We start from the raw sequence: 22,237 nt of genomic DNA on the forward strand, positions 1-22,237 counted from the left end.
TCCTCCCAAGGAGCAAGCGTCTTTTAATTTCATGGCTACAGTCACCGTCTGCGGTGATCTTGGAGCCCAAGAAAGTAAAATCTGTCACTGCTTCCATTTCTTCCCCTTCTATATGCCAGGAAGTGATGGGGCCAGATGCCATGATCTGAGTTTTTTTAATGTTGAGTTTCAAACCAGCTTTTGCACTCTCCACTTTCACCCTCAACAAGAGGCTGTTTAGATCCTCTTTGCTTTCTGCGTGGTATCATCTGCGTATCTGAGGTTGCTGATAATTCTCCCAGCAATCTTAATTCCGCCCCTTCATGGATCACTGCCTTGTTGTGGTGAAGGGGCTTGCATAACTCAGTGAAGCCATAAGCTATACTGTGCAGGACCACCCAAGACGGACAGGTCATGGTGGAGAATTCTGACAAAATGTGGTCCACTGGAGAAGGAAATGGCAACCCACTCCAGTATTCTTGCCAAGAAAACCCCATGGAATGTATCACAAAGCTAAAAGATATGACGCCGGAAGATGAGCCCCTCAGGTCGGAAGGTGTCCAATATACTACTGGGGAAGAGCAGAGGGTATTTCCAAGTAGCACCAGAAAGAGTGAAGCAGCTGGGCCAAAGCCGAAAGGACACTCAGCTGTGGATGTGTCTGGTGGTGAAAAGAAAGTCCGATGCTGTAAAGAACAAGATTGTTTAGGAACCTGGACTGTAAGATCAATGAATCAAGGTAAGCTGGAGGTGGTCAAACATGAGATGGCAAGATTGAACATCGACATCTTGGGAATCTTGTTCCATGTCTGGTTCTTACTGTTGCTTCTTGACCCTCGTACAGGTTTCTCAGGAGACAGGTAAGGTGGTCTGGTACTCCCATCTCTTTAAGAATTTGCCACAGTTTGTTGTGATCCACACAATCAAAGGCTTTACCGTAGTCAATGAAGCAGAAATTGACGTTTTTCTGGAATTCTCTTGCTTTCTCCATGATCCAGCGAATGTTGGCGATTTGATCTCTTGTTCCTTTGCCTCTTTGAAACCCAACTTGTACTTCCGGTAGTTCTTGGTTCACATACTGCTGAAGTCTAGCTTGTAGGATTTTGAGCATAACCTTGCTGGCATGTGAAATGTGCACATTGTACAGTAGTTCGAACAATCTTTGGCATTGCCCTTCTTTGGAATTGGAATGTAAACTGACCTTTTCCAGTCTTGTGGCCACTGTTGAGTGTTCCAAATTTGTTGGCATATTGAGTGCAGCACTTTAACAGCAATATCTTTTAGGATTTTAAATAGCTAAGCTGGAATACTGTCATCTCCGATAGCTTTGTTGTTAGTAATGCTTCCTAAGGCCCACTTGATTTCACTCTCTAGGATGTTTGGCTGAAGTTCAGTGAGCGCACTGTCATGGCTATCAGGGACATTCAGATCTTTCCTGTCTAGTTCTTCTGTGTATTCTTTCCAGCTCTTCTTAATCTCATCTGCTTCTGTTAGGTCCCTGCCTTCTTTGTCCTTTATCATTTCCGTCTTTGCACAAAACGTTCCCTTGAGATCTCCGATTTTCTTGAAAAGATCTCTAGACTTTCCCATTCTATTGTTTTCCTTGATTTCTTTGCATTGTTCATTTAAGAAGGCCTTTTTGTCTCTCCTTGCTATTCTCTGGAAGTCTGTATTCAGTTAGATATATCTTCCCCTTTCTCCCTTGCTTTTCGCTTCCCTTCTTTCGTGAGCTACTTGTAAAGCCTCATCAGACAGAAACTTTGCTTTCTTGCATTTCTTTTTATTTGGGATGGATTTAGTTGCTGCCTCCTGAACAATGTTACGGACCTCCGTCCATAGTTCCTCAGGCACTCTGTCTATCAGGTCTAATCCCTGAAATCTATTTGTCACCTCCACTGTGTATTCATAAGGGATCTGATTTAGGTCATACCTGAATGGTTTCGTGGTTTTCCCTACATTCTTCAATTTAAGCCGAAATTTTGCAATAAGAAGCTCATGATCTGAGCCACAGTCAGCTCCAGGTCTTGTTTTTACTGACTGTATGGAGCTTCTCCATCTTTGGCTGCAAAGTACATAATCAATCTGATTTCGATATTGACCATCTGGTGATGTCCATGTGTAGAGTTGCCTCTTGTGCTGTTGGAAAGGAGTGTTTGCTATGATCAGCGTGTTCTCTTGGCAAAACTCTATTAGCCTGTGTCCTGCTTCATTTTGTACACCAAGGCCATGCTTGCCTGTTATCCTGGTGATTTCTTGACTACCTACTTTAGCATTCCAATCCCCTATGATGAAGAGGACATCTTTTTTGGTGTTAGTTCTAGAAGGTGTTGTAGTTCTTCATAGAACCAATCAACCTCAGCTTCTTCGGCCTCAGTGGTTGGGGCATAGACTTGAATTACTGTGATGTTGAATGGTTTGCCTTGGATTCGTACTGAGATCATTCTGTCATTTTTGAGATTGTACCCCAGTACTGCTTTTCTCATCCTTTTATTGTCTATGAGTGCTACTCCATTTCTTCTAAGGGATTCTTGCCCACAGTGGTAGATATGATGGTCACCTGAATTAAATTCGCCCATGCCTGTCCATTTTAGTTCGCTGATTCGCAAGATGTCGATGTTCAATCTTGCCATCTCATGTTTGACCACCTCCAGCTTACCTTGATTCATTGATCTTACAGTCCAGGTTCCTAAACAATCTTGTTCTTTACAGCATCGGACTTTCTTTTCACCACCAGACACATCCACAGCTGAGTGTCCTTTCGGCTTTGGCCCAGCCGCTTCACTCTTTCTGGCACTACTTGGAAATACCCTCTGCTCTTCCCCAGTAGTATATTGGACACCTTCCGACCTGAGGGGCTCATCTTTCGGCATCATATCTTTTAGCTTTGTGATACATTCCATGGGGTTTTCTTGGCAAGAATACTGGAGTGGGTTGCCATTTCCTTCTCCAGTGGACCACATTTTGTCAGAACTCTCCGCCATGACCTGTCCATCTTGGGTGGCTCTGCACGGCATAGCTTATGGCTTCACTGGGTTACGCAAGCCCCTTCGCCACAACAAGGCAGTGATCCATGAAGTGGTAGTTTGAACTACCTATGTGTAAAAACAGGTAGAGGCTAGTGGAGCAGTTGTAGTTTTTAGGAAATAGTGATGCATGCCATATGCCAGCAAATTTGGAAAACACAATAATGGCCAACAGATTGGAAAAAATCAACTTATATCCCCATACCAAAAAAGCGAAGCACCAAAGAATGTTCAAACTATTGAACGGTGGCACTTATTTCACAGGCCAGTAAGGTAATGCTCAAGATCTTGCAAGGTAGACTCCAGCAATTCATGGAATGAGAATTGCCAGATGTACAAGCTGGGTTTAGAAAAGGCAGAGGAACTAGAGACCAAATTGCCAATATCCACTGGATAATGGAGAAAGCCAGCGAGTTTCAGAAAAGCATCTATTTCTGTTTCATTGACTATTCTAAAGCCTTTGACTGTGTGGATCATAACAAATTGTGGCAAGTTCTTGGTGGTATGGGGATACCAAGTCATCTTGTCTGCCTCCTGAGGAATCTGTGTAACGACCAAGTAGCAATGTAAGAACAGACCACGGAACAACAGACTGGTTTAAGATTGGGAAAGGAGTATGGCAGGGTTGTATACTCTCACCCTACCTATTCAATCTGTATGCAGAACACATCATGCGATGTGCTGGGCTTGATGAAGCCAAGGCTGGAGTTAAAATCGCTGGAAGAAACATTAACGATCTCAGATATGCAGATGATACCACTTTGATGGCTGAAAGTGAGGAGGAGCTGAGTAACACTTTCATGACGAAAGTGAAAGAAGAAAGTGCAAAAGCTGGGTTGCAGTTAAACCTAACCCCCCCCCCCAAGATTATGGCAACCAGCTTGATTGATAACTGGCAAATAGAGGAAGAAAACGTGGAGGCAGTGACAGACTTTGTCTTTCTAGGCACAAAGATTACTGCAGATGCTGACTGCAGCCAGGAAATCAGAAGACGTTTACTTCTTGGGAGGACAGCAATGACAAACCTTGATAAAATAGTTAAGAGCAGAGACATCACACTGACGACAAAGGTCCGCATAGTGAAAGCAATGGTATTCCCCGTAGTAAGCTATGGCTGTGAGAGCTGGACCATAAGGAAGGCTGAGCAAAGGAAGATAGATGCTTTTGAACTGTGGTACTGGAGGAAAATTCTGAGAGTGCCTTGGACTGCAAGAAGATCAAACCAGTCCATACTCCAGGAAATAAAGCCAGACTGCTCACTTAAGGAATGATATTGAAGGCAAAACTGAAGTACTTTGGCCACATCATGAGAAGTCAGGATACCCTGGAGAAGATGCTGATGCTAGGGAAAGTGGAAGGCAAAAGGAAGAGGGGCTGACCAAGGGCAAGATGGATGGATAATATTCTGGAGGTGACAGACTCGACCTTGGGGGAGCTGGGGGTGGCGACAGCTGACAGGAAGCTCTGATGTGGGCTGGTCCATGAAGTCATGAAGAGTCCGAAGCGACTGACCGAATAAACAACAACAAACCCATGCAATTACATTGGGAATCCAAGAGCAGAACTGAGAGGAAATGTCTAGGGCAGGGATGGGGAATGTGTGGCCCTCCAGTTGCTGTTGGACCACAACTCCCATCCTTCCTTACTATTGGCTATGCTGGCTAGGGCTGATGGGAACTGCAGTCCAAAAACATCTGGAGGCCATACCCCTGATCTAGGGGAACATGGCTTCTGTAGCCCGAGGCAACATGTTGACACTTATATTCATTGTCTTTTTGTTTTTTGTAGATCACACAGGAGGCAGGAGAGTTTATGATCACTTTCCCATATGGATACCATGCAGGATTTAATCATGGTTTCAACTGTGCAGAGTCAACAAACTTTGCAACAATCAGATGGATTGATTATGGAAAAGTAGCTAAATTGGTAAGTCAAACTATATTACTAATTACAAAACTATCTGTTAGAATGTATTGAAAAAAGAAACCTGCGAATTTAGACATGCTGGCATGATAAAATTACAGGACTGGAAGAAAATTTTGCAAACTTTTCAAATAGCAAAGTGTTATAATTTTAACTGGTGCTGGTTGTATAATAGGTTATTGAGGACTGAAAGGTTCAGGAGTAATGATAGCCAGATAATTCCGACTTTCATTTTGCCAGTGTATGGGGTTTGCTTCCATATGCTGTGGTATACCAAGAGTACAATCCTATGCATGTCTACTCAGAAATAAGTCCCATTGAATAAATGGGGCTTACTCCTAGGAAACTAGGTAAAACATTTCAGCCTTTACGTCCCCATTGTGGGAACTTCACATTTAGTCCAACTAATAACATATCTTGGCACTTGTCAAAGTCTTCCACTACCTCAAACAGTTAAGATAAAGATTATTAAGTTTTCTATATATAGGAGAGGTATATATTTATACTTTGGATGGATTTCTATATCCTTATTTTATCATTTTATCAGATGGTTCATGCCTGGGGTATTATCTAAAAATAAATTAGATATATTGGATTTATATATTAAAATCTATCTAAGAAATAACAGAAATAATAGGCTGTGACTTACCTCTGAATCCCCTAGTTGTGTTGCTTGAACAAAACAAAAACACAATCAATGGAAAATAACATCATACACTTATTAGGAATAAGTTCATGAGACTAATAACTGGAAACAACAAACCTGCCCATTAATAGAAGAACAGCATAGAAAAATATGACAAAGAAGCCGTATGTGCAAACTAACCTGTTATAAAATCATTTGGAGGGCAGTTAAATAATATAAAAAACGATATGCTGGAAGGCTGGCATCTATTTCTCAGATATTCATGTGGTTTCATTCTATTTCAATATGTGAGATGAGGTTTTGGATGTTGTATAGATAAATGATTGATCAGTTGTAAATTATATGAAAATTATAAGGTCTTAAAAAAAATCTGGATGGTTTCCAATCTACAGCCCATCTCTCTCTCTTTGCCAGCCATTTAACTTGTGATGCCTATATATTGGGCTTTCACCTTAGATGGTGTATCAGTCAGTTGAGGGCATGAGGCTGGGGAAGACTGCTATAGGCATGTATAATGGTGGCAGGGCAGTGGGTGCAGGGAGAGTAAAAAGGCAGAGAGAAACAAAAATAATTGGCAGATTGGGAAAAGAAGCATGGCAGTGTCCCCTATAATTTCAGAGGCTGCTGACTTCATGCTATATCCCTTACTGGTCTGCTAAGGGAGTGAGTCTCCTAGTCAATAGTCTGCTAAGGGTGTCCTAGTCAATAGAAAGCTACTGAGCTCAGAGGGAAGTATTTATTTATTTATTTCATTTCTATACCGCGCAATAGCTGAAGCTCTCTGGGCGGTTCACAGAAATTAAAACCAAAGAGCACACAATAAAACCATACAAAATATATAAAACATTAAAACCACAGTAAACAATACAACCAGAATAAAACCTAGCAGCAGTGCAGGGATTTAAAATACAGATTTAAAACAGCAAAGCCAAAAGTCTAAAGAGCTAAAATGCTAAAATGCCTGGGAAAATTAAAAGGTCTTCACCTGGTGCTGGAAGGAATACAATGTAGGTGCCAGGCGAACCTCACTAGGGAGCTCATTCCACAGCTGGGGTGCCACAGCAGAAAAAGCCCTCATCCTAGTAGCCACCTGCCTCACTTCCTTTGGCAGGGACTCACGGAGAAGGGCCACTGAGGATGATCTTAAGGTCCAGGCAGGCACATATGGGAGGAGGTGATCCTTCAGATAACCTGGCCCCAAGCTGTTAAGGTCTCCCAAGTCCCAATCCAGTTGTCAGGAGCACCCTGGCGGCCTCTTTCAGTAGACTCCAATAGCCAACTCAAGACACAGACGGAAGGTTTCTTTTCAAGGCTTTAATCCTTTTACAACTTAATGATTCTTTCAGATGCTAATCACCAGCGACTAGGCAAGGAACAGCAGAGTGGCCTAAGCACCAAGTAGTCAGTTGATCCCTGTTTGAAGGAGAGTCACTTGAAGACCCTGAACTTATGGGCTAGGGAGAGATCCTCCCTCTTTCCCGTGGGTCCACGGGAGGCGGCCGTTGCTTGCGTGCCAAACGGGCGCTACACCTCCTTTCCGCACCCTCCATTGCTCATAGTTCTTTGCGTCTGCGTCGAGCATCCAGCAAGCCCCCCTCCTGCACTTGCTCACTGCCAGGGTCACTATCTCAGGAATGCCAGCAGGAGGAATCTCTGCCAGCTGCTATGCCTGTGAGGGATGAGCTGGCTCCTCTCCCACAGTTTGCTGATCCTCCTCAGAATCAGAACTGCTCTGGGGTTCCATCGGCTCAGTTTCCACCCTGACACCAATGCTCTAACCACTACACCACACTGGCTTTCATTGAATATGGCCCTCAGGCCGAAAGAAGTTCAACAACCCTGGTTTAAACAATACTGAGCTAGATGGACCAATAGTCTGACTGAGTTGGCTTCCTACATGGCCCACCAAACTGAGTGCAGCCAGATCCGTAGCTGACTAAGAGGTTGATAAACCTCCTGTTTTTTTAGCCAGTCCAGGATGGCATAAATGGGAATGATAAAGAACCTGGAAAGCTGCTAGGCTCGACTTCATGAGTCACAATTTGTGCAGGCGGTCTTTTAAGCAATTGCTTAACCGTCCTGCATTCGGTGTCCTTTTTCTAATGAGGGAGGAGCATCAGTTTATTTTGTGCTGTCTGAAAGCATTCACTCATTCCTTGATAATGGAGGGGTGGCTATGCAATTGGCCCTGGAAGTTCACCCCTAATTTGAATGTTAATACCAGCACTTTGAATCGGGCCCGGAAATGGACTGACAGCCAGTACAGCTGGAAAAGTACTGGCGTAATATGAGCTCGTTGGCCCGTCCCTGTTAACAGTCTTGCTGCCCTATTTTGGACCAGCTGAAGTTTCCGGACCATTTTCAAAGGCAGCCCCGTGTATAACGCATTGCAGTAATCCAGACGAGAAGTTATCAGAGCATGGATAACTGTAGCTAGGCTATCTCTGTCCAGATAAGGGTGTAGTTGGTATACCAGCCTAAGCTGATAAAAAGTGCTCTGTGCCACTGAGTTCACCTGTGCCTCAAGTGACAGTTCTAGATCTAACAGTAGCCCTAAACTACGAACCTGATCCTTTAGGGGGACTGCAACCCCCTCCAGAACAGGTTGAATATCACCTAGCCGGGCAGACGAACCACCCACTAACAGTACCTCCGTCTTGTCTGGATTGAGTTTCAGTTTATTGGCCCTCATCCAGTCCATTACTGTGCCCAGGCGCTGATTCAGAACAGCCACTGCCTCACCTGGGTTTGATGAGAAAGAGAGGTAGAGCTGGGTGTCATCTGCATATTGATGGCACCTCAGCCCACACCTCCGGATAACCTCCCCCAGTGGTTTCATGTAGATGTTAAACAGCATGGAGGATGAAATAAAACCCTGTGGAATCCCAAGGCACAATTGCTATGGCACAGAGCAATAATCCCCCAGCATCACCTTCTGGAATCGGCCATCCAAGTAGGAGCGGAACCACTGCAGTGCAATGCCTCCAACTCCCAACCCAGTCAACCTATCCAGAAGGATACCATCGCTGATGGTATCGAAAGCCTCTGAGAGGTTCAGGAGAATCAACAGGGTCGCACTCCCCCTGTCCCTCTCCCGGCAGAGGTCATCCCACAGGGCAACCAAGGCAGTTTCCATTCCAAAACCAGGCCTGAAGCCCGATTGAAATGGCTCTAGACAATCTGTTTCATTCAAGAGTGCCTGGAGCTGTCCTGCAGCCACCTGTTCAAGCACCTTGCCCAAGAAGGGGATGTTGGCCACTGGCCTATAATTGTTAACATCCTCCAGGTCCAGGTTAGGCTTTTTCAGGAATGCTCTGATTACTGCCTCTTTTAAAGAGGCCGGCACCACTCCCTCTCTCAAGGGGGAATTTACAACCTCCTGGACCCACCTGAACATCCCCTCCTTATTTGATTTAAAAAGCCATGAAGGGCAAGGGTCAAGCACACAAGTGGTTGATCGGACTTGGCCAAGCACCTTGTCCGCATCCTCAGGCCTCAATAACTGAAACTCATCCAATAGAACTGGACCAGACGGTGCTCTGAACGCCTCTACCAATGGAACTGCATTAATGGTGGTGTCCAATTCATAGCGAATCTGAGCGACTTTATCTTCAAAATGCCGTGCAAACTCATCACAGTATGCAACCGAGGGTTCCACAGTCTCTCTCCCTGGCCCAGAATGTAACAAGCTGCGAACCACTCAGAAGAGCTCTACTGGACGACACTGAGAAGATGCAATGCCGGTGGAAAAGAACTGTCTCTTCGCCACCCTCACCGCCACAGAGTAGGCTCGATAGTGAGCTCTTACCTGTGTTTGGTCAGACTCAGCACGAGTTTTCCTCCACCTGTGTTCTAGCCATCTCCCCTCTTGCTTCATTGCCCTCAGCTCAGGTGTATACCAAGGAGCTAGCCGGGCTCTGCTCAGAGGGAGAGGGCGCTTGGGCGCGATCGTGTCAACCGCCCGAGTCATCTCTGCATTCCACAGAGCAACCTGGGCTTCAACAGGAGCACCAGCCATACCAGCAGGAAAATCCCCCAGAGCCCTCTGGAATCCATCAGAATCCATTAGCCTCCAGGGGCGGACCATTTTAATAGGTCCCCCACCCTTGCAGAGGGGGAAGGCTGCCGAGAGTCTAAACCTCAACAGGAAGTGACTTGACTATGACAAAGGGACAGATGTTAATTCCTCCACTTTCAGATCGCCTTCCTCCTGCCCAGTCGAGAAAACCAGATCAAGTGTGTGTCCTTTTACATGCGTTGGGCCGATGACATGTTGGGACAACCCCATGGTTGTCATGGCGGCCATGAAGTCCTGAGCCGCCCTGGATACTGTGGCCTCAGCATGGAAGTTGAGATCCATCATCCTAGGGGTCCTCAACACCAAGTCCAAGACCACCTCCATCAGCTCAGGCAGGGAATCTGATGGGCAGTGGGGTGGGCAGTACACCAACAGAATCCCTAATCTGTCCCGGGTACCCAACACAAGGTACAAGCACTCAAGATCTGCACTCAAATGAGCAGGAAGCCTGGAGAGAGGGATTGAATTCCTATAGACCATGGCAACCCCCACTCCCCAACCCTTGAGTCGGTTTTGGTGCTGCACTGAGTACCCAGGAGGGCGCAGCTGGGAGAGAGTAACCCCTCCCAGTTCCCCCACCCAGGTCTCAGTAATACATACCAGGTCAGCCCCCTCATCCACAGTCAAATCATGGATGAGGGAGATTTTATTTTGGGCTGACCTGGCATTCAGCAGCAGCACCACCAGACCCGAGAGCAAGCCTGTAAGGCCGCCAGGAACCATCTAGTTGGGGGAAGAACCAGAAGAGGGGACAGCTGTAAGGTGTCTAGCCCCTCTTCTCCTCAGCTGGCCTGTTAAACCCCTAACGCCATACCTCCCCCTCCCCATGACCACAGTTATGGTGGCACCTCCCCGACCCCCTGAGTTGCTTGAAGGACTTCCCAGACACATATTAAAATGTTAAGATGTAAAATATAAAACAGTATAAAATATATAAAAGAGAGCAGCTAAAAAGGAGCAGGTAGAATCTGTGTTTGCCCCTTTCTTTCTGGTTTTTAATGCTGCTGCCTTCTGCTGCTGCTATTTGCTGCTGGTATCTCTGGCTGCTGATGTCGCTGGAGATCTTCATATGAAGGAGGAGCATATGAGATCTTCATATGCTCCTCCATGCGTCTCCAAGTGCGACGCTAAGTGCGCACTTAGCGTTGTACTTGGCGCAGTGCCGAAGCGTATGCCAAAGCGCTGCCTCTAGCAGCCCCAGCTGAGTACCTGTTTGTTTGGCAGGGGCAGAAACAGGCTCAGGGTCCACCTGGTGCAGCTGGCTGGTCCTCCTTCCCCACAGCTCCTTCCCGAGTAGCCTCTGGCAGCCCCGGCTAAGTACCTGTTTGTTTGGCAAGTAGGCCTGCCTTAGGGATCATTATGACAGTGGAGCAGCTCAAAAGATCCAGGTCACAGCTCAGAAGATTAAGAACATAAGAAGAACCATGCTGGTTCAGACCAAGGGTCCATCCAGTTCAGCATTCTGTTCACACAGTGGCCAACCAGCTGCCCATGGGAAACCCACAAGCAGGAGATGAGTACAACAGCATCCTCCCACGTATGTTCCCCAGCAACTGTCTCTTATACTGGAGGTAGCATATAGCTATCAGGACTAGTAGCCATTTATAGCCTTAGCCTCCATTAATTTATCTAACCCCCCTTTAAAGCCATCCAAAGTGGTGGACATCACCACATCTTGTGGAAGTGAATTCCATAGTTTTACTATGTGCTGTGTGAAGAAGTACTTCCTTTTGTCTGTCCTGAATCTCCCACCAATCAGCATCATGGGATGACCCCAAGTTCTAGTATTATGAGAGAGGGAGAAAAAAGTCTGCCTGTCCACTTTCTCCACACCATGCATAATTTTGTACATCTCTGTCATGTCTCCCCTTACTCACCTTTTTTCTGAGCTAAACAATCCTAGCTGTTGTAACCTTTCTTCATAGGAGTCAGGACATGTAACCTGTTGTATCCCCCAGCAATGCCTAGGTCCCCCATTACTGATCTCATTGATTAACTCCAGGGTTCCCCAGAACACAGTTTGAAAGCTGTTTGGAGAGTGGGCATCTCTGTTCTGTGCCTTTATACATTAGCCTCAGTCTGCTTGCCAGTTGCATGTTAGTCGGCGCTGTGGTAGAGCTGATCTATGTGATTTGCCACTAACTCATCCTGCATCTCTTTGCATCACAAATCCATTTTATGAAGTTTCTGTTGCTGAACTTTATTTTGTCAAACTGACGCTAATAAACAGAGGAGATCAAATTTTAGTGTTGAAAGAAGGGCAGATGGGACATTTCCTCAGACTTCTGTGGATTTTTTTATTTACCTAATGAAGTTTATATTCATCTTAGTTGGCTGGAGATATGTCTTTCTGTGGACAACATTTTGAGTTATTTTACTCGAGTGCATTTTGTTAATGTTGGTGAAACAGATGAACCAGTGACAATTACTTCGTGTGTTTTGCTGGGGCCTCCTTTAATTTGTGCTGAGCCTGCAATATTTGTGCTGAACTAGGAGCTATATGCAGACATTAAAACTGCTGAATATAAATGTTTACATAGTGTTTGGATTATTTCCCCCCTCCCCTGTTCTTAGAAAATAAAGATTTCCTTAGAAGTGTTTCCATTAAAAACACACACACACACACACATTATTTTCTACTGCATAGGTAGAAAAAGAAGCATTTTAGATAATCAGTGTTGCATGACTTATTCACAACTTTAAGCTGTCATTTGGTTGCTTGATGTACGTCCCTGGTCAGTAACCAGTTTTTAACAGGAGGCCATACTAAGGACTAGAATGCCAGAAAGATTGGCTTGAACCACTACCACACCAACCAAGAGGTAAAGGGCTTTTTAACCCCGTCTCTCCATGTGAATATCAACAGCAACTTTAATAGAATTCTTCTTTAGGCATTATAGCTGCTCGCTACTATTTGTCTCTGTTTGCAGATAGATGTGAGTCGCTGAGGTGCGTGTGGGAAGACCTTTCTTAGTTTGAAAGCTTAGGGTAGTCTCCAGTTGTTCCCTAGCACTAATGCTAATGTTGTTTGTGCTAGTGCAAAGCAATACGTATGCAACATAATTAGCACTTGCTAGGTCACTGAGAAAAAATTGTGATTTGTCACTGAAATTCACGCTGGGGCACAATTGGCACTGCTGAATTTCAGCAGCAAATCACCGCTTTTCTCCAACATTAGTGCTAGGGCACAGTTGGATACTACTGTTATAAAAACTGTGTTCTATCCCTGGTAGACTCATCCAATTTGTTTCCCAAGAACGAGAGGAGGCAGAGATCTGGTCCAACACTATTTTATTCTGCAGAATAAGGCAACCTTTGGGGCTAAACACACCAACAAAGATGGCAACTAAGTAATGTGATCCAGAAGCTTATATACACAAAATCTTTGGGGGTTGGCTTACGCCTGCTCTCTACTAACTTCTTTGTCTAGCTGGCACGAACAACGCCCCTCAACACTCAAGCATGCGTAGAGAGACAGCAGAGAGATAGTTACGTACTCTTGCATACTACATTCTTGACATTTCTGAGTCTCTGATAAGGCACTGTGTCTTTGTTTAGCATGACAATCTCACGCAGAGGTAGAATAGACATAGCATAGCTTATAAAATCATGGGATAATAATAAACATATTAAAGCTGAAATTTCTATAACACTCCCCCCTCAAAAGGCTTTTCTCAAATCTTATACTCTTCTTTGGTCCAGCAGTGGACTACATGCTTAAAGGCGCAAACCATTATCAATAGTGTCATAAGAAACAGAACTGCGCCAGTCACAAGTTGTTTCAACCATGCAAAATCAGGGAGCCAGGAGGTCAACCATAACCAAGGATCACTTGCTCTTGAATAGTTCTATCCAATCATATCTTGTAGTTTGGCGATTTCATCTTCTATGGTTTTGTTTAAATCATGAAACTTTACACCCTTGCTTTAGTAAGGTGCAGAAACTACCTTGATGTGCTAAGAGATAATCTAAAACAAACTTACGTTGTGCCACTTGCTGGTTGAGATTCTCAATTTCAGATTGAATGGCCCTCACTGTTATAGCTGTGGCATTGACGGTTTTCTCTAAACGGCAAGTGAGGCCTAGGATGCTTTTTCTGTTCTAGCTACCAGAATGTTGACAACAAAAACACATTCTCTTGGTGTAAGTCTGGAATTTGAACTTTTGGAACTTAGTTTTGTTCAGTTCATCAGGAATCCTTGAAAAGAGAGTGCCCTCTTTCTGTAGAGCTCTAACTATTACTTGCGGTTCTCTAATCAAGCCAGGCAACAAAGTGAAGTATCTGACAGTTGATGGGTGTTTGTAATAGAGAATAGAATTATCTCTATTCTGCTTAAACATAAACTCAGCATGGCTCTTAAACTAATTTATTTTTACTTGAGTGTGAAATGTTAAGACAACTAGACTTAAGAAGGAAAGAGTAATATGCATGATTAAGCGTCAGGAGACAGCTCCCTCTTGAACAAATATTTACTTGAGTCCCTCTAGTGGTTCACTACTCCAATGGTGGCCTTCAGGTGGGTCAGCTTCTGGTGTGACTCTCTCTGGGGCACATAATGCCTTTACTCGAGTGTGATGAATCCACTTCTTTCCTCTAGCGACTTTTACAGCAATGTGAGTGGTGAGTAGGATCTGAAATGGACCCTTCTGCTTCTCGGTAAGTGGTTCGTCTTTCTAGCACCCAATCACTGGGATTGAAATTATGCACTGGAGCGTCCAAAGGCAAGGATTGGTGTGATGCCATGAACCTGTAAAGACAAAACAAAACAGACTGCAAGGCAGTAGTATATTCTTGGATCTCTAAAGCTCTTCTAAATTCACATTTAAGCTATCAGCCATAGCTAATATCTGAGGTGGGTGTCCATATAACATTTCAAAGGATGTCAATTTAATACTTCCCCTGGGGGTGCACCGTACTTGAGTCAAGGCGATTGGCAAGGCCTGTGGCCATTTCAACTTAGTCTCTGAACAAATTTTTAGTAAACGTTGACTTTAGGGTGTGGTTCATCCTCTCAACTTGACTTGTGGATTGAGGTTTCCAAGGGGGGTGTAGCTTCCAGTTAATTTGTAAAGCCTGGGCCACTGCTTGCGTCACCTGTCCAACAAAATGGGGCCCCTGATTCGATTCAATCTCTTCAGAAGAGAAGAATCTAGGGACTACTTCTTTTAACAAGATTTTGGCTACTGACTGTGCGGTAGCTGTACAAGTTGGGTAGGCCTCAACCCATCTTGTCAATTGGTCTACTATTACTAGCAGGTACCAGTAGCCATGAGTTTGGGGCAACTCTGAAAAGTCAATTTAAAGTCTCTGGAAAGGATAGTAAGCCCATGGGCGACCTCTCATTTGAGCTGGGGGCTTAGACATCTTTGGATTTTTTCTGAAGCACAAAGGGCAATTAGCCACTGCTCTCTGGGTTTCAATATACAATCTTGGGGCCACAATGTGTCTCACGAGTAGATCTTCTATCGCAGTTCTTCTTAAATGCATAGTCTGGTGCAAATTTCTTACTATAAAACTCAAAAGCGGCTTGGGTATGAATACTTGGCCTCTTGGGACTACCCACCATCCATCTTCAGTTTGTTTTACCTTGTATTCAAGGGCTTTTTCATTTTTAGCCAAGAAGTAAATTGGAACCAAGTCTGTGCTCATTAGGGTTCCTTCATAATGTACTTCTTTACCTCTTATGTGTGCTGCTTCTTTTGCAGCCTTATCTGCCAAAGCATTGCCTTTTCGTTTTTCAGGAATGGCATTCTTTCTGTGTGCTCTCACGTGCATCACAGCTACTTCTTTGGGCTTCATCAAGGCATCTAAAAATTTCATGATCTGGGTGGGGTCTGACAAGGCTAAAGCAGGTGGTAATATCAAGGCTTGCTTCAATTTAAGAAGCCTTTTTATTTCACTTGTCCACTTCTAGTGGGTAATATTTTTGTCAAGGCTTCATACAGGGGCTTCGCCTTCTTTTTATAATCAGGTTAATCAGAGGTTTCAATCTCTTTTTAACTTTTAATGAGAAAGGGTATTGTTTAACCTTTATCGATTGAGCTCTGTGCTTAAGGTCAGTCTGTATGGGCTTAACAAACTCTGCCCCGGCAGGCACCTTTTTGCTTACACTCTCTTAGGGGCTTTGCTCACCACAACTGACACTCTGGTATTGTTCTTTTGCAAATTTGGCAACTTGGCAACCATCTCATTATCTTGAAAGAAAATCTCTGCTTGTAATTTTTGTCAGCAAGTCTCGACTGAGTAGTGCAACTGGGCATCTTTTAGACACAACAAATTCATGCAATAGGTCGCTCTTGTGTCAATAAGTCTCATTATTTCTTTTCTTTTTACACTTATTGTAACTAAAGGGTTCCTCAGAGCCAAGCAGAGGAACCTTCTTCTCTTTTTATGGCTACCATGGCCCCCCTCTTCTCCCCCTTTAGCTTTGGGCAGTCCTTTCGCCAATATCTTTTTCTCTACAAATGTTCTTTCTCTGAGTTCTAAAATCCTTCTTCAAGCCTTTATTTACCTAATCAGGGGCTCGCCCTGTGACCGCCACTGCAATCAAAGCTGCATTCTGTCTAGCCTTTTATCTGCTTCCTTCTTCTGCCTTGTCTGCTACTTACTCTATCTCTCTTCATACCTTTTTTTGGGTGGCACAAACATAGTTGCAACTAACAGCAAATATCACATACACACAACAAACTTTCATTGAAGTCTAACACCAGGACTGGAAAACATTTTTGCATGGTAAGGCATGGTGGAGCAAATCTAGCAATCATATGCTCCTCTGGCTGCATGGCCAGGACCCATCAAGATCAAGGGAAGGGCATTCTCATACATGCAAAGAATTCTAAGCCGCCATTTTTGCGTCGGCAACTTCACGCTGCACGAGTTCTGGCAGAGCGTCAGGCTTGCCTCTGAGCATAGAGTGTCAGAACAGTTCAGATTTTGAGAAAGAGCTGGAACATGTGGGGCAGGAACTTTCTCAGGTTTCAGAAACACAGCTGGGTTCTCTCTTTATACAGTTCTGTGGGTGGTGGCAGAAAGGGGGAGGCAAGGGAAGACAACCCGGACTCCTTAGACGCAAGGCGCAGATGCAGGCAGCAGCGCGAAATCGCAGGGGCTGAGCTTCCGCGCTCTGCCCGATTGGCTCGGCATTAACAGCTGCGCCTTGAGGTGTCCTGGGAGAGGGGGGAGATCTTCCCCTCTCACCTCTTAAGTTAAGAGAATTTGCTGCCCCTTTCTTCTAAACAGAAACTAACTTGCGTAGTTTCTCTTTGAACTTTTTGAAGGCTGTTTCCTTTGTAGTCTGTGAATCCCTAGCAATTTGCATCAGTATGCTTCATTAGGGTAAATGGAATCAAAGCCTTGGAAATGCAGCTTCTTATCTGAGTGTTGAAGCCACAAATCAAACTCAGCCTGCTGTACACTGAGCTGACCACAAACACACAATCTACAGCAGCGAGAGTTTTTAAGGCTATAACAAGCCTCACAGTATTTTCTACAGCAAGTCTTTAACAGTCTAAAGTTCCAGTCCATGTGCAGAGTGCCTCTCAAAAGTCTGAACAATGATGGATCCAAACAAAGAAGGCTTCTAGCAAAAGCTCTCTGTCTCTTCATCAGTTCAAAAGGGGAAGGTGTAACCTTACACCTCTTCTAGATTCCTCGACAGATAAGAATAAGAACAGAGCAGCACGGCTCAGCTTTCCAGCTGTGATGCTTTCTTTTGCAAATCTCACTCTGTTTCTGTCAGGTTCTCACAGACATCTTCAGCCTCTCTGTTTGCTAAGGCTAAATCAGCGGCGGCGAGGGGGTTAGGTAACCCCCCCTTAGCTCTGCTCTGAGCAGACTGACCGAGATAAGCTCACACAGACCCTGACATTTTACAAACTTGCTTTGTCTTTGTTTCTTGATTTTGCCACAGTCTTTAAGGCTTCAAATAAATCTCTTTCCTCAGAGTTTACAACTTCCTCAGCTGTTCTTGCATCCTCTAACAAGCCTGAATACCGTGGAGGATTTTCAACATAGAAGGAGCGAGACGCAGGGATGTAACAGATGGGTTCTCTGCGGGGGGGGGGGGTTCCCCCGGAAACCTCTCCTCCCAACCTAACAGGCCGAATAGGGTGGGGGAAACCCAGGGCGCCTTGGGCAGGATCTCCTAATTTCCAAGCTCCTTCTGTGGAGCTTGAGTCGGGGAGAACAGGGGCTTTGGGCTTCACCTCGGAGCATACCATCATGACTTTACAATACTGACCTTTACATTTTCTTATCCAATTAGGATTTTTTTTCAACATCTAAGCATCAATACAAAGAAATTGGTCTCAGTGATTGTCAGTAATTATTTTAACATAAACCTTGACAATAACAATATTTTCCCACTTCCCCTAGTCGGTGAGCCGACACTAAAATTTACTCATTCTCTGTTATAAGATTTTATGAGCTCTTCTTTTGTCATTTTAACACCATAATCCAGCTTGAACAACTTAAAATTCTTAAGCATGCATCCCAGTGGGTCTTGGCTGATCTCTTCCATGGATGGTCCTGATCCCATCCCTGCCAATTCTCTGTCTGTCTGTCTGTCTGTCTGTCTGTCTGTCTATCTATCTATCTATGTATCTATCTATATCCAACTGCTGCTTAAGCAAGGCTCAGCTGGACGAAATGGGAGGTTTACACTCCCCAAATGGCCCGGACAAGGATAGATTTAACTCACCTCATGGTTTTAGCCTTCAAACGACCCCTCAGACAGCGTCCTGTCTTCTAAATAGGGATGGCGGAGAATTCCGCCACGGATTTCAGTGAGGCTGAATGCACTGGCATTTGGCCCCCCGAAACCCATGGTGGAACGGCCTCCCCCCCGCCCCCCCGCGGAATCCCCCCGGGATGAAGCTTACCTGGGGCGGATGTTCCGGTGGCTGCAGTGGCGGCGGCAGCGGCAGCTGGTCTTCGGCTGGCTGCTGCGGACTCAACTGGTGGCCACCACGCCATTTGCATAGCGGTCTTTGCCATGATAGGCTACATAAATACTTACATAGCCTATCATGGCAAGCAAACCCCCCAAAAAACAGCGTACGCAAATGGCGGCGGCTACGGTGGCCGCCATTTGCGTTCCCTTTTTTCGCTGTTTTATTATTTATTTATTAAATTTATTAATCGCCCATCTGACTGGTCACTCAGCCACTCTGGGCGATGTACAACCCACCATAAAACAATTTAAAACAATAAAATTTTACCATATTTTTTTTTTTTTAAATACCGTAGCCCACCCCAAATGCCTGCCTGAACAACCACGTTTTTAATGCACGACGGAAGCTCATTAAAGAGGGGGCATGACGGAGTTCCCTAGGGAGGGAGTTCCACAAAGTGGGGGCCACCACAGAGAAGGCCCTCTCCCTCGTCCCCACCAGTCTAGCTGTCCTGGCTGATGGGACAGAGAGAAGGCCATCCGAGGCTGATCTTGTTAAGCGGCCTGTCTGGTGTTGCTGGAGGCGCTCCTTAAGATAGGCTGGGCCGAAACCATATAGGGTTTTAAAGGTCAAAACCAACACCTTGAATTTGGCCCGGAAAACAACTGGTAACCAGTGCAACTCCTTCAGCAGTGGAGTGATGTGATCTCGCCGGCGGCTGCCTTTAATCAGGCGAGCCGCCGCGTTCTGTATCAGCTGCAGTTTCCGAACCATCTTCAAGGGTAACCCCACGTAGAGCGCATTACAGTAGTCCAAACGAGAGGAGACCAGGGCATGTACTACCGATGGGAGCAGATGGTCGGGAAGGAAGGGGCGCAGCTGCCGTATCAGATGGAGTTGATACAGCACTGTCCGGCTCACAGCTGACACCTGAGCCTCTATGGACAGCTGGGAGTCCAAAATGACCCCCAGGCTGCGGACCTGGTCTTTCAAGGGTAGCTGTACCCCATTCAACACCAGGTCAACATCCCCCAGCCTCCTCTTGTCTCCCACCAAAAGTACCTCGGTCTTGTCAGGGTTGAGCTTCAGCTTATTCCTCCCCATCCAGCCACTCACTGTCTCCAGACATTTGGACAGGGATTCTACGGCCAACCTTGGTGAAGATTTGAATGAGAGGTAGAGCTGCGTGTCATCCGCATATTGATGACACTGCACCCCAAACCTCCTGATGATAGCCCCCAGTGGCTTCACATAGATGTTAAATAGCATCGGGGAGAGGATGGAACCCTGTGGCACCCCACAAGTAAGTGGCCACGGGTCCGAAACCTCCTCTCCCAGTGCTACTCTCTGGTACCTGCCGGAGAGGAAGGACTGGAACCACCGCAATACAGTGTCTCCAATGCCCAACCCCTCCAGGCGGTCCAGGAGGATACCGTGGTCAACGGTATCAAAAGCCGCTGAGAGGTTGAGGAGAACAATGAAGGAGCATTCACCCCTATCCAGAGCCCTCCTCATATCATCCACCAAGGCGACCAAGGCCGTTTCTGTCCCATGCCCAGGCCTGAAGCCCAACTGAAATGGGTCTAGATAATCAGTTTCTTCCAAGTGTGCCTTCAACTGCACCGCCACCACCCGCTCAATCACCTTGCCCAAAAATGGCAGATTTGAGACTGGGCGAAAGTTGTTCAGAACTTGAGGATCCAAGGAGGGCTTCTTTAAGAGCGGTCTTATCACTGCCTCCTTGAGGGCTGATGGCATCACTCCCTCCTCCCTGTTTTAGCCTACATAAATATTTACGTAAGCTATTACGGCGAAAAAAAGGGGACGGCAAATAGCATAGTGGGCGCTATTTGCATTCCTTTTTTTCGCTGTAATAGCTTACGTAAATATTTATGTAGGCTAAAATGGCGGGGGAAAAAGGAACACAAATGGTGCCCACTACGCTATTTGCGTTCTCCTTTTTTTCGCCATAATAGCTTATGTAAATATTTACGTAGGCTAAAACAGCGAAAAAAAGGGAACGCAAATGGCGGCAGCTGTAGCCGTCATTTGCATACGCGTTTCCCCCCCCCCAGAAGGCTGCCCAGCGGCTGGATGTCCGGCTGCAGGCGGCCCTGGCCAGCGGCTCCGTGGAATCGCCGCGGAGCGGAGCCGTCTGGATTAGGATTTCGGGGGGAGGTACGGTGCGCCTCCTCCCCACCGCGAATCACCCCTTCGAAAAGGTAAGTGACTTTCGTACATCCCTACTTTCAAAAGGCCTCTACTTGCCTCATCTCTTCAGGAATCCTTTCTAGCCGGGTTGCCAGGCAACAGCCACCTCAAACCTCACGGTGAACCAAACAAGGTCCAGGGCGCCCTCCGCTTGGCTTGATCCGGCATTTGCCCAGCTCCCAGGTCACACAGGGAGTCCCATCTGGGTGCCAGAAATTGTTAGAAAAACTGTCTTCTGTCCCTGGTAGACTCATCCAATTTGTTTACCAAGAACGAGAGGAGGCAGAGATCTGGTCCAACACTATTTTATTCTACAGAATAAGGCAACCTTTGGGGCTAAACGCACCAACAAAGATGGCAACCAAGTAATGTGATCCAGAAGCTTATATACAGAAAGTCTTTGGGGGTTGTCTTACGCCTGCTCTCTACTAACTTCTTTGTCTAGCTGGCACAAACAACGCCCCTCAACACTCAAGCATGTGTATAGAGACAGCAGAGAGCTAGTTACGTACTCTTGTATACTACATTCTTGACATTCCTGAGTCTCTGATAAGGCACTGTGTCTTTGTTTAGCATGACAATCTCACGCAGAGGTAGAATAGACATAGCATAGCTTATAAAATCATGGGATAATAATAAACATATTAAAGCTGAAATTTCTGTAACGCTACCCTTATATAATATTTTGTATTGCCCTTTGCTGGGCATTTATATCAGGCCTCTACTCAGGAGTTGGAGAATGTCAACAGTCTGTTTTAATAAACTGATTTAATCTTCTGTTCTTGTCTACCTATGTCAATCAGTAAAAATAAAAACTTGCATCTTTACCCTCAGTGGCCAGGAGTGCCTTTTATCAGCTTCAACTGATTTGCCAGTTGCACCCCTTCCTGAAAAAAGCAGACCCTACCAGAGTTATCCATGTGCCAGTACTATCCTGACTAGGACTGATGAGAATTATAGGCCAAAACATCTGGAGGGTCACAAGTTGCCTACCTCTGACCTAAAGAGCTCTTGGTTCTTTCTCCTTGGCTCTTCCTTTCTTCCCCTCAATGTTTCCACCACCCATTGTTTCCCCAGCTCCAAGCTTTTCAGCCCATGACCTATTATAATTCACTTCTTTTAACTACTGTATTTGTTTTTCTAGAGATTATTAGGAACTTTACATTTTGCAGATAATCTCACCAAAACAATATCTGCATGACTGTTGTCATTTCTGCAGTCTTTGTTCCTTATTAGCTAATTAATTGAAAAGAGGCATTTCTCAAGAACTATTGACTTCTAGGGTAAAGAAAAAGTCAGATAGAATTATTTTCATTGTATGAGTACACTTTCATAAAATGTATGTAAAACTTACCTAGAGAAGCTTGTGATCCATTTCCTATTGAAGGTCAATAGGTGATAAGCTAAGAAGCTTGATAATGAATCATGATCTGTTTTTCCCCAAATGGTCATAATTGGAGTCAGAAAGTACATAATAGAAAATTC

The 22,237-nt window shown here is 45.3% G+C and overlaps 1 protein-coding gene across 7 annotated transcripts in view; it reads left to right on the plus strand.

Annotated features, from left to right (window-relative positions):
* The window catches only part of KDM4C (lysine demethylase 4C), a 336,197-nt gene that overhangs the window by 82,780 nt on the left and 231,180 nt on the right, over window positions 1-22,237 (plus strand). For all 7 annotated transcript variants that reach the window (XM_084834476.1, XM_084834472.1, XM_084834475.1 and 4 more), the window contains one exon: window positions 4,791-4,928. In XM_084834476.1, coding sequence (XP_084690602.1) covers window positions 4,791-4,928 — 138 coding nt within the window. The remainder of the gene's footprint in view (window positions 1-4,790; window positions 4,929-22,237) is intronic.

The sequence above is a fragment of the Heloderma suspectum genome, chromosome 2, assembly GCF_057233095.1.
Source record: "Heloderma suspectum isolate Gila_16-S chromosome 2, 16-S_ref, whole genome shotgun sequence".
Classification (NCBI taxonomy): Eukaryota; Metazoa; Chordata; class Lepidosauria; order Squamata; family Helodermatidae; genus Heloderma; species Heloderma suspectum.